The sequence below is a fragment of the Tursiops truncatus genome, chromosome 14, assembly GCF_011762595.2.
Source record: "Tursiops truncatus isolate mTurTru1 chromosome 14, mTurTru1.mat.Y, whole genome shotgun sequence".
Lineage (NCBI taxonomy): Eukaryota > Metazoa > Chordata > Mammalia > Artiodactyla > Delphinidae > Tursiops > Tursiops truncatus.
Genome location: NC_047047.1, coordinates 7,285,846 through 7,302,789, shown reverse-complemented (window position 1 = coordinate 7,302,789; position 16,944 = coordinate 7,285,846). Strand labels below are relative to the sequence as shown.

Here is a 16,944-nt window from a genome sequence, read left to right as displayed (position 1 = left end):
GAAAGAAATCATTAAAATCAGATCAGAAATAAATGAAAAAGAAATGAAGGAAACAGTAGCAAAGATCAATAAAAGTAAAAGCTGGTTCTTTGAGAAGATAAACAAAATAGATAAACCACTAGCCAGACTCATCAAGAAAAAAAGGGAGAAGACTCAAATCAATAGAATCAGAAATGAAAAAGGAGAAGTAACAACTGACACTGCAGAAATAAAAAAGATCATGAGAGATTACTACAAGCAATTCTATGCCAATAAAATGGACAATCTGGAAGAAATGGACAAATTCTTAGAAATGCACAACCTGCCAACTCTGAATCAGGAAGAAATAGAAAATATGAACAGACCAATCACAAGCACTGAAATTGAAACTGTGATTAAAAATCTTCCAACAAACAAAAGCCCAGGACCAGATGGCTTCACAGGCGAATTCTATCAAACATTTAGAGAAGAGCTAACACCTATCCTTCTCAAACTCTTCCAAAATATAGCAGAGGGAGGAACACTCCCAAATTCCTTCTACGAGGCCACCATCACCTTGATATCAAAACCAGACAAGGATGTCACAAAGAAAGAAAACTACAGGCCAATATCACTGATGAACATAGATGCAAAAATCCTCAACAAAATACTAGCAAACAGAATCCAACAGCACATTAAAAGGATCATACACCATGATCAAGTGGGGTTTATTCCAGGAATGCAAGGATTCTTCAATATACGCAAATCTATCAATGTGATAAACCATATTAACAAATTGAAGGAGAAAAACCATATGATCATCTCAATAGATGCAGAGAAAGCTTTTGACAAAATTCAACACCCATTTATGATAAAAACCCTGCAGAAGTAGGCATAGCGGGAACTTTCCTCAACATAATAAAGGCCATATATGACAAGCCCACAGCCAACACTGTCCTCAATGGTGAAAAACTGAAAGCATTTCCACTAAGATCAGGAACAAGACAAGGTTGCCCACTCTCATCACTGTTATTCAACATAGTTTTGGAAGTTTTAGCCACAGCAATCAGAGAAGAAAAGGAAATAAAAGGAATCCAAATCGGAAAAGAAGTAAAGCTGTCACTGTTTGCAGATGACATGATACTATACATAGAGAATCCTAAAGATGCTACCAGAAAACTACTAGAGCTAATCAATGAATTAGGTAAAGTAGCAGGATACAAAATTAATGCACAGAAATCTCTGGCATTCCTATATACTAATGATGAAAAATCTGAAATTGAAATCAAGAAAACACTCCCATTTACCATTGCAACAAAAAGAATAAAATATCTAGGAATAAACCTACCTAAGGAGACAAAAGACCTGTATGCAGAAAATTATAAGACACTGATGAAAGAAATTAGAGATGATACAAATAGATGGAGAGATATACCATGTTCTCGGACTGGAAGAATCAACATTGTGAAAATGACTCTACTACCCAAAGCAATCTATAGATTCAATGCAATCCCTATCAAACTACCACTGGCATTTTTCACAGAACTAGAACAAAAAATTTCACAAAAGACCCCGAATAGCCAAAGCAATCTTGAGAACGAAAAACGGAGCTGGAGGAATCAGGCTCCCTGACTTCAGACTATACTACAAAGCTACAGTAATCAAGACAGTATGGTACTGGCACAAAAGCAGAAAGATAGATCAATGGAACAGGATAGAAAGACCAGAGATAAACCCACGCACATATGGACACCTTATCTTTGATAAAGGTGGCAGGAATGTACAGTGGAGAAAGGACAGCCTCTTCAATAAGTGGTGCTGGGAAAACTGGACAGATACATGTAAAAGTATGAGATTAGATCACTCCATAACACCATACACAAAAATAAGCTCAAAATGGATTAAAGACCTAAATATAAGGCGAGAAACTATCAAACTCTTAGAGGAAAACATAGGCAGAACACTCTATGACATAAATCACAGCAAGATCCTTTCTGACCCACCTCCTAGAGTAATGGAAATAAAAACAAAAATAAACAAATGGGACCTAATGAAACTTCAAAGCTTTTGCACAGCAAAGGAAACCATAAACAAGACCAAAAGACAACCCTCAGAATGGGGGAAAATATTTGCAAACGAAGCAACTGACAAAGGATTAATCTCCAAAATTTACAAGCAGCTCATGCAGCTCAATAACAAAGAAACAAACAATCCAATCCAAAAATGAGCAGAAGACCTATATAGACATTTCTCCAAAGAAGATATACAGACTGCCAACAAACACATGAAAGAATGCTCAACATCATTAATCATTAGAGATGCAAATCAAAACTACAATGAGATATCATCTCACACCAGTCAGAATGGCCATCATCAAAAAATCTAGAAACAATAAATGCTGGAGAGGGTGTGGAGAAAAGGGAACACTCTGGCACTGCTGGTGGGAATGTGAATTGGTTCAGCCACTATGGAGAACAGTATGGAGGTTCCTTAAAAAACTACAAATAGAACTACCATATGACCCAGCAATCCCACTACTGAGCATATACCCTGAGAAAACCAAAATTCATAAAGAGTCATGTACCAAAATGTTCATTGCAGCTCTATTTACAATAGCCCGGAGATGGAAACAACCTAAGTGCCCATCATCGGATGAATGGATAAAGAAGATGTGGCACATATATACAATGGAATATTACTCAGCCATAAAAAGAAACGAAATTGAGCTATTTGTAATGAGGTGGATGGACCTAGAGTCTGTCACACAGAGTGAAGTAAGTCAGAAAGAGAAAGACAAATACCGTATGCTAACACATATATATGGAATTTAAGGGAAAAAAATGTCATGAAGAACCTAGGGGTAAAACAGGAATAAAGACACAGACCTACTGGAGAACGGACTTGAGGATATGGGGAGGGGGAAGGGTGAGCTGTGACAGGGGAAGAGAGAGTCATGGACATATACACACTAACAAATGCAAGGTAGATAGCTAGTGGGAAGCAGCCGCATGGTACAGGGACATCAGCCCGGTGCTTTGTGACCGCCTGGAGGGGTGGGATAGGGAGGGTGGGAGGGAGGGAGACACAAGAGGGAAGAGATATGGGAACATATGTATATGTATAACTGATTCACTTTGTTATAAAGCAGAAACTAACACACCATTGTAAAGCAATTATACCCCAATAAAGATGTTAAAAAAAAATACCAACAAGCATGATTGCTGGTTTATATGATAAGAGTATGTTTACTTTTGTATGAAACTGCCAAACAGCCTTACAGAGTGACTGTACCATTTTGAATTCCCACCAGCAATGAATAAGAATTCCTGTTGACCCACATCCTCACCAGCATTTATTGTGTTTCCGATTTTGGCCATTCTAATAGATATGTATTGGTATCTCGTTGTTGTTTTTAATTTGAATTTCCAGATGACATATGATGTGGAACATCCTTTTATATGCTTATTTTCCTTCTGTATAACTTCTTTGGTGAGATGTCTGTAAAGGTCTTTGGCCCATTTTTTAAGTGGGTTATTTCTTATTGTTGAGTTTTTTAAAAGTTCTTTGTATGTTTTGGAAAACCTATCTATCTATTATTAAGGTACAGTTGATGTACAATATTATATAAGTTTCATGTGTGTAACATAGTGATTCACAATTTTTAAAGGTTTATGCCATTTATAGTCTGATTTATTTCACTTAGCATAATACCCTCCACGTCTATCCATGTTGCTACAAAGGGCAAAATGGCAAAATTTCTTATATTGTATATTCATATTCATGAATATATATATGTATATATTCCCATACATATATATACACACAGACATGTATATACCACATCTTCTTTATCTATTCACCTGTTGATGGACACAGGTTTTCTCCCTATCTTGGCAACTGTAAATAATGATTCTAGGAACACTGGGCTGCATGTATCTTTTTTTTTTTTTGATTTATAGTCATTCTTTTTATCTTTTTAATTTTATTTATTTATTTATGGCTGTGTTGGGTCCTCATTGCTGCATGTGGTCTTTCTTTAGTTGCGATGAGCGGGGGCTACTCTTTGTTGCAGTGTGAGGGCTTCTCATTGCGGTGGCTTCTCTTGTTGCGGAGCACGGGCTCTAGGTGCGTGGGCTTCAGTATTTGGGTTACGCCGGCTCTAGAGCACAGGCTCAGTAGATGTGGCACACGGGCTTCGTTGCTCCATGGCACGTGGGATCTTCCCAGACCAGGGCTCGAACCCATGTTCCCTGCATTGGCAGGCGGATTGTTAACCACTGCACCACCAGGGAAGCCCCTGTATGTATCTTTTCAAATTATTATTTTCATTTTCTTCAGATAAATACCCAGGAGTGAAATTGCTGGGTCATATGGTAGTTCCCTTTTTATTAATAGTTTTTTGAGAAACCTCTATACTGTTTTCCATAGTGGCTGCATCAATTTCTGTTTCCAGTGCATGAGGGTTCCCTTTTCTCCACATCCTCCCCAACATTTGTTATTTGTGGTCTTTTGGATGATGACCATTCTGACAGGTATGAGCTGATATCTCATTGTGGTTTTAATTTGCATTTCTCTGATGATTAGTGATGTTGAGCATCTTTTCATGTGCCTGTTAGCCATCTGTATGTCTTCTTTGGAAAAATGTCTATTCAATTCTTCTGACCATTTTTAAATTGAGTTGTCTTTTTAAAATTGAGTTGTGGATAGCAGTTTTTATCAGAGATGTCTTTTTTTTTTTTTTTTTTTTTTTGAGGTACACAGGCCTCTCACTGTTGTGGCCTCTCCTGTTGCAGAGCACAGGCTCCAGATGCGCAGGCTCAGTGGCCATGGCTCACGGGCCCAGCCGCTCTGCGGCACATGGGATCTTCCCAGACCGGGGCACGAACCCGTGTCCCCTGCATCGGCAGGCGGACTCTCAACCACTGTGCCACCAGGGAAGCCCCAGAGGTGTCTTTTGCAAATACTTTCTTCCAGTCTCTGGCTTGTCTTCTCACCTACTTGACATTGTGTTGTGTGGAGTAGAAGTCTTTAATTTTAATGAAGTACAGTTTATCAATTATTTATTTCATGGATTGTGCTTAAGGGCTGTATCTAAAAAGTAATCACCATACCCAAGGTCATCTACGTTTTCTCCTATGTTATCTTCCAGAGGTTTCATAGTTTTGCATTTTACATTTAGGCCTATGATTCATTTTGCGTTAATATGAAAGGTGTAATGACTCTGTCTAGATTCTTTGTTTCTTTGTGTATGGGTGGGGTTTTGTTTGTTTCGGGGTTTTTTGTTGTTGTTGTTGTTGTTGTGTTTTGGTTTTTTTGCACGTGGATGTCCAGTTTTTCCAGTACCATTTGTTGAAAAGACTGTCTTTGCTTTATTGTATTGCCGTCGCCTTTATCAAAGATCACGTGACTATATTTATCTGGATCTATTTCTGGGCTCTCTATTCTGTTCCATTGGTTTGTCTGTTCTTTTGCCAATACCACACTGTCTTGATTACTGTAGTCTTATAGTAAGTCCTAAGTCAGGTAGTGTCAGTACTCCAATTGTGTTTCTTCAGTATCTTTTAATTCTTTACCTCTCCATATAAACTGTAGAATCCATTTGTTAATATACACAAAATAATTTGCTGCAATTTTGATCAGAATTGCACTGAATCTGTAGACCAAGCTGGGAAGAGCTGACATCTTGACAATATTGAGTTTTCCTTTCCATGAATATGGAGTATCTCTTCAGTTATTTAGTTCTTCTTTGATTTCATTCACCAGTTTTGTAGTTTTCCTCATATAAATTTTACACAAAGTTTATTAGATTTAACTTAAGTATTTCTTTTGGAGGGGGTGCTCATATAAATGTGTTTTAATTTCAAATTCCACTTCTTCATTGCTAATAAATAGTGAAGCAACTGACTTTGTATATTAACCTTGTATCCTGCAACCTTGTTATAAATGTTTATTAGTTCCAGATTTTTTTGTTGATTCTTTTGGATTTTCTAGGATATCATGTCATCTAGAGTAGATTTTAATATTGAAATATTTTTAGCTTCAAATATCCAAATTCAAACCAAACCAGTTTTAGAATCACTGGACACGGAGACCCAAACTAACTTTTTAGTAACAGATAACTCTATCGATCATTCAACTCCATGGGATATTCTAACTTCTTGGGCCTAGAGATGTTTGATGTACAAATGCAGACATAGAGACCTTTTTTTCAAAATGATATGCTTCTAGGAAATATTCTGACAACACTCCAGCTTTTTAGAAGTGTTGATTTATCTGACATCAAAATCCAAACTGAAGAACTTCTACTACTAAAATATAGCTGTTTAGAAAGAAAAGTTCATGTAAGCAGTATAGAAACACAGAAAATAAGTATTGGTTTTGAAACCTGGAGATTTTTTTTTTTTTCCACTAGCAATGAAACATAAACAGCAATAGATACATTTCTTTCTGGCTGGTTCAACCTGAACACTATGGAACCTCAGTTTAGAGTTATAGAAACCTAAGCATGTGCTGAACTGTGCTCAGGACTTAACTTCTAACGAGTGGAGTTCACATGTGGGATAAACTTAAAATTTTTCTCATGAACTGACAAAATGGAAAACAGAGACAATGGTATTTTAACTATGCATAGGTTCATTATAATTCTTTGCCTTTTGTACACATATATATGAAATCTATGATAAATGTGAGTGCGTTATAAAGACATTGACCTATTAAAATAAACGGACAGCTGACTTCTCAGCAGAAATAATTTAAGTCAGAAGACAGTAGGATATCATCAAAGTGTTAAAATAAAAATAATTCCCAAACTGTAGAATTCTCTACCTAGCAAAAATATCCTTCAGTACAGTAAGGTTGCAAAAGAGGTAGTGAGAAACACTCAGCTTTTGGATACATTTTGAAGACAAAATCAACTGGATTGTATATGGGTATATGAAAGAGAAATCATGGATCACTTCAAGGTTTCCGTATGAATGGAGTTTCCATTGACTGAGATGAGAAGACTGAAAGAGCGGGTTTGGGTTTGTGTGTGTCAGAGGGGAAGGGTGGAGAAACTCAAGTTTGGAAATGTTAATTTTGAGAGGCCTATTAGACATCCTAGTGAAGATGACAAGAAGGTGGTTGGACACTCAAGTTTACAGTTCAACAGAGAAGTCCAGCCTACAGATATACATTTGAGAGTCAAGAGTAAATACATGAGAGTGAATGAGATCACCTAGGGATCAGTATAGATAGAAAAAAGAAGCAGTCTAAGGACTGAACTCAGGGACACTTCCAACATTTGGAGGTAAGGAGATGAGGAAGAACTATCAGGAAAGACTGAATAGGACAACCCAAGAGATAAAAAGAAAATCAAATGAGCATGGTATCTCAGAAGCCAAATGAACATGTGTTTAAAGGAGCAGAGAAAGAGAACGTAAGTGATCAACTTTGTCAAATGTTGCCAATAGGTCAAATAAAATGAAGACTGATAACTGACCACTGCATTGAGCAACATGAAAGTAAATATTACCTTGAAAAGAAGTTTTGATAGGATGGTGAGGGAGAAAGGCAGATTATAGTAGGTTCAAGAGAAAACAAGAAGTGAGACATTGGAGCCAGAAGTTCAGGCAACTCTTTCAGTGAAATTCCTGTAAATGAGACACAAGATTTAGTACAAATATAGGACATCTGAATAACATGATTACAAATCTGATTACAAAGGGACAAATACAAAAACAATGCACCAACTATTTCGGAATTTATAATTTCTCAAGTATACACAGATCACTACCAAAAACTGGCCATAAAATAGAGAACAACAAATTTCAGAAATTTTAAATCTAACAGTATGTTAACAAAACAATGTAATTAAGCAAGAAATCAATCACAAAGGGAAAATTCATTATGTTTTTTGGATATTTAAAATCACACTTATAAATAACCAATGGATCAAATAAAAAGTCATAATGGAAATTAGAAAATATTTTATAAAGAAAGAAGTACATACCAAAACTTATAGCTTACATTAAAAGAAGTATTTTGAGACTATATGGCCTTAAATGTTTATATGAGAAAAAAGACTTAAAAGTAATAAATGTAAGCATCCACCTTAAGAAATTAAAAAATAGAAAATAAATTTAAAGAAAATAGAAGAAAGGAAATAATAAAGAACAGAAGTTAATGAACTAATAAGACAAACAATAGGGAAATTGGTCCTTTGAAAAGACTAATAACAGACTAGAAAAAGAGCAAATCACTACTGATTCTGTGGACAGTAAAATGTTGATAGAATATTGTATACAACATTATTCTAAAAACGTTTTAAAATTTAGGGAAAATGGACAAATGCCACAAAAATATATATTTTGAAAGGCATAAGAAGAAATTTCTGATTGTCCCTTTTTCCATTAAACAAATAAAATAAAAGCTTCCCTCAAAGAAAACTTGAGACCTAATTGGCTTCACTGGGAAGTAATAAATTATTCCAGATAATGAAAGAAGACAAAATGAATTGGAAAGATTATTATAAAGTTTATATTACCTTGATACCAAAATCTGATTTAAAAAACCCCCAAGATTGGCAAATTATTAGCCAATCTCATTTATAAAAATAGAGTTGAAAAATATTTTAAACAAAGCATTAGTTAACTGAGACCAGAAATTTATAAAAAGTATAATAATACCCTGACCAATCTGACAAAGCACATCCATTCCTGAAAAAACACTCTCAGTAATCCACAAATAGAAGAAAACCTCTTCATTATGATAGAAAACATCTGGGAAAAACATGAAGCTAACATCATACCAACTATTGAGAGTCTGAATGCTTCCCCTAAGATGTGGAACAAGACAAGGATGTCCACTTCACCAATTCCATTCAACAAATCACTGGATGTTCTAGCCAGTGCAATAAGGCAAGAAAAATAAAGGGAAAAAAAGCATGCAACTTGAACAAGTAAAAGGGTCTTTATTTGCAGATGATCTAATTATCTATGTAGAAAATTGAATGGAATCTATAAAAAGGCTACTAGAACTAAAAGGTATATTTAGCACGGTTGTAGAATACTGGATAAATAAAAATAAATTGTAGGACTTTTGGTTTTAGTCCTGACATGTAAAGAGCTTAGGAGCCATCATTCCCATTGTTATGGGGGAAATAAAGATGAAAAAGCTGAGAATCAAAGACTTTTCATGGACATATCAGAGTAGTGAGTTGCAAGACAAATCACCACCTCAAAAACTGAAAAGTATGGCAAATTAGGAGACTTACAACTGAGATCTGCTTATCTTAAGCGGAAGTCACTAGAATTATAATTGGTTAAGAACATTTAAACAATAAACACTTCATCAAAGATATACAGATGGAAAATAGCAATATGAAAAGATGTTCCACATTACTTGTCATTAGAGAATTGCAAATTAAAACAATGAGATATCACTACACACTTATAATGGCTAAAATACAAAAGTCTGACAATACCAAATGCTGACAAGGATGTGGAGCAACAGAAAGTCTCCTTCACTGCTGATGGGAATGCAAAATTTTACAGTCACTTTGGAAGAGAATTTGGCAGTTTCTTACAAAGCTAAATAAGTTTTTCTATATATGATTCAGCAATTGTGCTCCTAGGTATTTCCTGAACTGATCTGAAAACTTCTGTCCACACAAAAACCTGCACATGAAAGTTTATAGCAGCTTTATTCACAACTGACAAAAACTGGAAGCAACCAAGACGGCCTTCAATAGACGCATGGATAAACACAATGTGGTACATATATATGACTGAATATTATTCAATGGGAAGAAATGAGGTATCAAGGTATGAAAAGACATGGATGAACCTTAAATGCACATTACTAAGTGAAAGAAGCCAGTCTGAAAAGGCTACGTGCTGTATGATTTCAATTATATGACATTCTGGATAAGGCAAACATTACCTCAGCCAGGCGACCAAAGTCAAAATCAACAGTAATGAATCATATCAATAAGATGTACTCATGACACCCTGGGTATCTGTGTATACTAAAATGGCACTTTAATTCTGTGATCTTTCTCTCAAAAACATTACCCAACCTAATCATGAGAAAACCATCAGACAAACCCCAACTGAGAGATATTCTACAAAATACCTGATCAGTACTCCTCAAAACTGTCAAGGTCATCAAAAACAAGGAAAGTCTGAGACTGCCAAGAGAAGCCTAAGGAGACATGACAACTAAATATAATGTGGTATCCTGGATGGGATCCTGGAACAGAAAAAGGACATTAGGGAAAAACTAAGGAAATCTGAATAAATTACAGACTTTAGTTAATTATAGTGTATCAATGTTGAGTCATTAATTTTAACAAATGTACCATACTAATGTAAGATGTTATTAACAGAGGAAATTGGGTGTGAGGTACGTAGGAACTTTTCACTATCTTCACAATTTTTCTGTAAATCTAAAACTGTTATATAATGCAAAGTTTATTTTTTAAAAACAATCGTATTGATATTTTCACATACAAGCAATAAACAATCAGTGAAATTCTAAAATTCCACTTACAACAGCATCAAAAAATGGGAAATACTTAGGGATAAATCTTACAAAAGAAATGAGAGATCTATATGTATAAAACATTGCAGAGGGAAATTAAAGACCTAAATAAAGAAATGGAAAGTGTTCATGAGTGGGAGTTTTCCCCAATTCCAATCATATCCCCAAGCAGGCTTTTGTGTTTACACTATGAAGCTAATTCTAAAATTAAAATAAAATGCAAAGGAACCAGAATAGCCAAAACAACTTTGAGAAAGAACAAAGTTGGAGGACTAACATTACCTAATTTGAGGATTAAAAAAAAAAAAAAGGAATCAGGAATGTTGTATTGGCATCAAGATATATATAGATCCACCAAACAAAATAGATAATCAAGAAACAGACCTAAACATATATGGACAATTGACTTACTACAAAGGTACAAAACCATTCAGTGTAGACAAGTAAGGAAAGTTTTTCAACAAATGGTGCTGGAACAATTGGATATCCATATGCAAAAAAACTGAACCTTGTACTATATACAAAAATTAACTTGCATAGATTTAAATTTAAGAACTGAAACTATAAAACTGCTAGAAGAAAACACAGGAGAAAAATCTCATCTTAGGCTTGACAACCATTTCTTTAAAAGAACACAAAAGCTGGATATAAATTTTTAAAAATCAATAAGTTTTGCTTAATCAAAAATCAAAAACATTTCCTCTTTAAAAGACACTTAAGAAAATAAAAAGGCAGGCCATAGACTGGGAAAAAAATATTTGCCAAACATATATGTACCTAACAAAGGACTTTTATCTAGAATACAGAGAGGATGTTTATGACTTAATACCATAAAAAACTCAATAAAAGTGTGCAAAAGTTCTGAACAGACACTGAAGAAGATATATGTATGGCACATAAGGACATGAACAGATGTTCAAAATTACTAGTTATTAGAGAAGGCAAATCAAAACCATAATACGTACCTATTAGGATGGCTAAAACTATAAAGATACTGCATACCAAGTGTTGGTGAGGATATGTAACAACTAGCACTCACACACTGCTGGTGCAAATGTAAAATGAAATAATACAGCCACTCTGGAAAACAGTTTAATGGTTTCTTCAAAAGTTAAACATATATCCATCATATGACTCAGTCTTAGGTATTTACCCAAGAGAAATAAAAGCATATGTCCATACAAAGACCCATATAAGAATACTCATAACAGTTTTATTTGTTATAGCCCTAAACTGGAAGCAACTGAAATATTTATGTGGTATATTCATACAATGGACTACTACTCAGTAATAAAAAGGAATAAACTATTGATTATATGTGACAACATGGATAAATCTCAGAATAATGATGCTGAGTGAAAGTAGCCCAACAAAAGAATATATACTGTATGATTTCACTTATACAACATTTTAGAAAATTCAAACAAATCTCTATGACAGAAGCCAAATCAGTGGTTGCCTGGGGAGGGCAGGGTAGGGGAGAGGTTAGAGGAGTACAAGAAGACTTTGTGGAGTGATAGATAGAGCCACTATCTTGAGGGTGGTGACGGTTTTACAGGTACACATACATGTCAAAACCTACCACACTGAATACTTTAAATATGTGTAGTTTACTGTACATATATCAATTAAACTTGAATAATACTGTTAAAACTGTATACAAAAAAACCTCTTATTGTACATTTATCTGTTAGAATATTTTAATAAACCATGATAATGCTTTCAAAGAATTTCTAATGACATGTGTAAATGTTTATGGTATACAATTAAGTGAAATTGGCCAAATATATAACTTAATATAGGATGATATCAATTACATAGAAAGCTTTCATACACACAGATAGATCTATTTCTGGTTAGAAAAATGATCTATATTAATAATAGTTTTCCCTGGGTTATGGAATCATGGGTGATTTAACTTTCCTGTATGCTTTTCTCTATTTTCCAAAGTTTTCTTTGTTGTCCTTCTTATTTTATTACTATTTTTATTTTACCTGAGCTTGCAATATCCTTTTAAGCAGGAAAGTAAAAAATAAATGAAGGGAAAAAATTTAAGTGACTCTCTGTCCTGACAAGTGATTCCAATATATGCATCACAGATCCATGAAAGACCAAAGAGGGGATTCTGGGAATTCACATATGAACAAAATATTATCTGTAGATTTAATAATATACTTCATACTCATATGAACTATTATATTTCATATGTTCATAGATGCACTGAAATTCAACCTTACTGAATCTGTAGAATATCTGTTTCTCACATCAATAGATACTACAAGTAAAGCACTAACATGGAGGTCTTCAAACACTTATTCCCCTACGTTATTGCCTGTAGGTTGCTTCAATTGGAATACCTTCTGCTACCTTTCTGCAATATGTAGAAGCGCTAAGCACAGTACGTAGCATTCAATTAATAGAAGTTCTATTACATATTCCTATTTCTCTGCTATGGCTTTTATTACATGCTAAACTACCCCTTTCCTAAGCTACTATCAAACCGCTGCTTTGTGCTTTCTTATATCATTCAGATCCCAGAACATAATGAAAGTTATAAGGTAAATAAAACAGTGAGGGCTTCCCTCGTGGTGCAGTGGTTAGGAATCCACCTGCCAATGCAGGGGACATGGGTTCGAGCCCTGGTCTGGGAAGATCCCACATGCCGCAGATCAACTAAGCCTGTGCCCCACAACTACTGAGTCCGCCCGCCACAACTACTGAAGCCCGCACGCCCTAGAGCGCATGCTCCACAACAAGAGAAGCCACCACAATGAGAAGCCCACGCACCGCAACGAAGAGTAGCTACCGCTCGCTGCAACTAGAGAAAGCCTGCGTTCAGCAACAAAGACCCAATGCAGCCAAAACTAAATAAATAAAATAAAAAATAAATTAAGCAGTGAAATACCAAAGTCAAATATGCTCTTTACACAGGAGGGCTGTGTAAAAGCTATTTCAGCTAAACATTGAGGCCTTCTGCAAATATAAGATTAAGATTACTAGTTAAGTGTGGCATTCCCAGTCTGTGACTGACCTTCAGGAAATCATTTAATGTCTGCTAAGGTGTCTATGACTGCTTCATAATAATCCTCTCAGAAAATAAAGTCAACAAATAACTTAATTATCACTATAAAATACACTACAAAAAGCAGAGCTATTATTTATAGTTAAACTATTAGTTGTTTAATGGTAATTGAGTTTACCTCAAAGAATTATTCTCTACTTTTTGTCTGCCAAGTTCACTTTCGGTATCCATTGCCTTTCTTGCTAGTGATTTCATTTCTTTTTCCACAGTGGTTATGGTTTCCTTCATCAAAGTCATATTTGACATTTGTTCCATACGTTCATCATCGAGCTATACAAGCAGAATGACAAAGTTACTGCCATCACTAAAAACGTTTCAGTAATCTTCCTAAAGAGACATCCTCTCTTTGTACAAACCGGTATATAAGATTCACACAATGAGATGATCAGATTAGACTTAAACGTTGCAGGAGGCTGTACGGACAAGGCGACCGTGGAGCAGGAACTCAGACAAGCCACTGCACAGCTTTTCCATAAAGCCTATCACAGTATACATATCTATATTTTCAGTCTGGTTCAGCTGGACTATAGCACACACAGCTTATTTGCAAAAGGATTTCTTATTTGTTGCTCAGCATTAACAAATTACATATATAAAGTGGGATTATGAAAAATAATGTTTTTCTCCTGTCTACTGCTTTTTCTAAAACTCATTATAACAACATAAAACAGATGAATTCAGAAATATAATCAATTAAATTTGGTTAAAAGAAAGTTGAATTCCCTTAATTCTGTTTATATAGTAAAAACATTTCAAATATATATTCATAGCATCTCAAATCCTTGATTAGTAAAAAGGTGATGCTTCACAATGAAATTCAGTTTAAATACATTTCATTAATTGCCATTTCATTATAATTTTCTCTACCCTAGCTACTCTTTAGGTAGAATAAGCCAGTTTTTCTATCCCTGGCAATGTTATCGTTAATGAAACAGGGAGATGACAAAGTTGCTAAAATCCCTTAGAATGCATCCCTAATGGTTTATTTAAAAGAACACACTTTGCAACCTAACACAAAAAAAGACTTCACTCACATTTTTTAGAAGGAAATAAATAATGAAAAGGTGACTATTTACACCATACATACTACCATAAATATATTAGGATTACAAACACTATCATAAAAAACCAACTTCTCGGGGCTTCCCTGGTGGCGCAGTGGTTGAGAGTCCGCCTGCCAATGCAGGGGACATGGATTCGTGCCCCGGTCTGGGAAGATCCCACATGCCACGGAGCAGCTGGGCCTGTGAGCCATGGCCGCTGAGCTTGCGCGTCCGGAGGCTTGCTCCGCAACGGAAGAGGCCACAACAGTGAGAGGCCCGTGTACCACAAAAAAACAAAAACAAAAACAAAAAACAAAAAACCAACTTCTCTGAACACAGAAAAGGGGGAAAGGGGGGAACCGCTGAGAGTTTATAGCCGAAAGTGCAAAAGTCATTTTTCTTTACATTATGAACTGTACACTCCAGCTCCTCTATCCTTTGTTCCAAGTGAGCCTTCTCATTAAATGCTGTCTCTTGGGCAATCTGTTTAAAAAACAAAAACAAAACAGAGCGCTTTCAATGTCACTGCATGGTGTCTCACAAATGCTCGTATAGATAAAATTCTTCCAAACCTTCAGCCTTTCCCTTAGACTATCTCGTTCTGTGGTCATTCTTCGTAAATCAGTGAAGGCCACATCTCTCTCAGTCTCCACCCGCCGGAGGATGGCATGAGCTGTTGTTGATTTAGGAGATTTACAGCTTTTCATCATTTCTCGTCGAAGTCGGGCAATTTCTTCCTGTGCCTATTATTTAAATACACAGATAGACTTTTATTTAACAAGCTTTAGAACAGAAATAAATACAGCTATCTTATATCCAGCCAGTTAAAATGCAAACCTATATTAATATGCATGTGGCAGGATAATGGTATAATTCTTTAATGAGTTTACACATATAAATGCAAATGATTCCCCCATATGTAAATGAATGTCTACAAATAGAAGCTTGGTTTACAATGTCTTTGCCAAAAATTAAAAAAAAAATTAATTTGGAAGCAGTCAATGAAAGAGACAGTGTTTTACTAAGAAATATATATGGTACTCCATCTATTTTTTTTTTAGACTTTTTTTTTTAACATCTTTATTTGGAGGATAATTGCTTTACAATGTGTGTCAGTTTCTGCTGTATAACAAAGTGAAACAGCTATATGTATACATATATCCCCATATCCCCTCCCTCTTGCGTCTCCCTCCCACCCTCCCTATCCCACCCTTCTAGGTGGTCACAAAGCACTGAGCTGATCTCCCTGTGCTATGCAGCTGCTTCCCACTAGCTATCTATTTTACATTTTAGTGTATATATGTCCATGCCACTCTCTCACTTTGTCCCAGCTTACCCTTCTGCCTCCCCATGTCTTCAAGTCCATTCTCTACATCCGCATCTTTATTCCTGTCCTGTCCCAAGGTTCTTCAGAACAATTTTTTTTTTAGATTCCATATATATGTGTTAGCATACGGTATTTGTTTTTCTCTTTCTGACTTACTTCACTCTGTATGACAGACTCTAGGTCCATCCACCTCACTACAAATAACTCGATTTCATTTCTTTCTATGGCTGAGTAACATTCCATTGTATATATGTGCCACATCTTCTTCATCCATTCACCTGTCAGTGGACACTTAGGTTGCTTCCATGTCCTGGCTATCATAAATAGTGTTGCAATGAACCATGTCTCTTTTTGAATTATGGTTTTCTCAGTAGTGGGATTGCTGGGTCATATGGCAGTTCTACTTTTAGATTTTTAAGGAACCTCCATACTGTTCTCCATAGTGGCTGTATCAATTTACATTCCCACCAACAGTGCAAGAGGGTTCCCTTTTCTCCACACCCTCTCCAGCATTTATTGTTTCTAGATTTTTTGATGATGGCCATTCTGACTGTTGTGAGGTGATACCTCATTGTAGTTTTGATTTGCATTTCTCTAATGATTAGTGATGTTGAGCATCCTTTCATGTGTTTGTTGGCCATCTGTATATCTTCTTTGGAGAAATGTCTACTTAGGTCTTCTGCCAATTTTTGGATTGGGTTGTTTTTTGTTTTTTTTTTCTGATATTGAGCTGCATGAGCTGCTTGTATATTTTAGAGATTAATCCTCTGTCAGTTGCTTTGTTGGCAAATATTCTCTCCCATTCTGAGAGCTGTCTTTTCGTCTTGCTTATGGTTTCCTTTGCTATGCAAAACCTTCATTAGGTGCCATTTGTTTTCTTTTATGTTATTTCCATTTCTCTAGGATGTGGGTCAAAAAGGATCTTGCTGTGATTTATGTCATAGAGTGTTCTGCTTATGTTTTCCTCTAAGAGTTTTATAATGTCTGGCCTTACATTCAGGCCTTTAATCCAT

The 16,944-nt window shown here is 35.5% G+C and overlaps 1 protein-coding gene across 15 annotated transcripts in view; it reads right to left on the bottom strand.

The window, feature by feature from the left end:
• The window catches only part of TSGA10 (testis specific 10), a 106,628-nt gene that overhangs the window by 53,398 nt on the left and 36,286 nt on the right, over positions 1-16,944 (bottom strand). For 14 of the 15 annotated variants that reach the window (XM_019931181.3, XM_019931173.3, XM_019931175.3 and 11 more), the window contains 3 exons: positions 15,177-15,347; positions 15,010-15,087; positions 13,680-13,831 (listed from right to left, as the gene is read on the bottom strand). In XM_019931181.3, coding sequence (XP_019786740.1) covers positions 13,680-13,831; positions 15,010-15,087; positions 15,177-15,347 — 401 coding nt within the window. The remainder of the gene's footprint in view (positions 1-13,679; positions 13,832-15,009; positions 15,088-15,176; positions 15,348-16,944) is intronic. The other variant, XM_073791050.1, reaches the window with a different exon arrangement.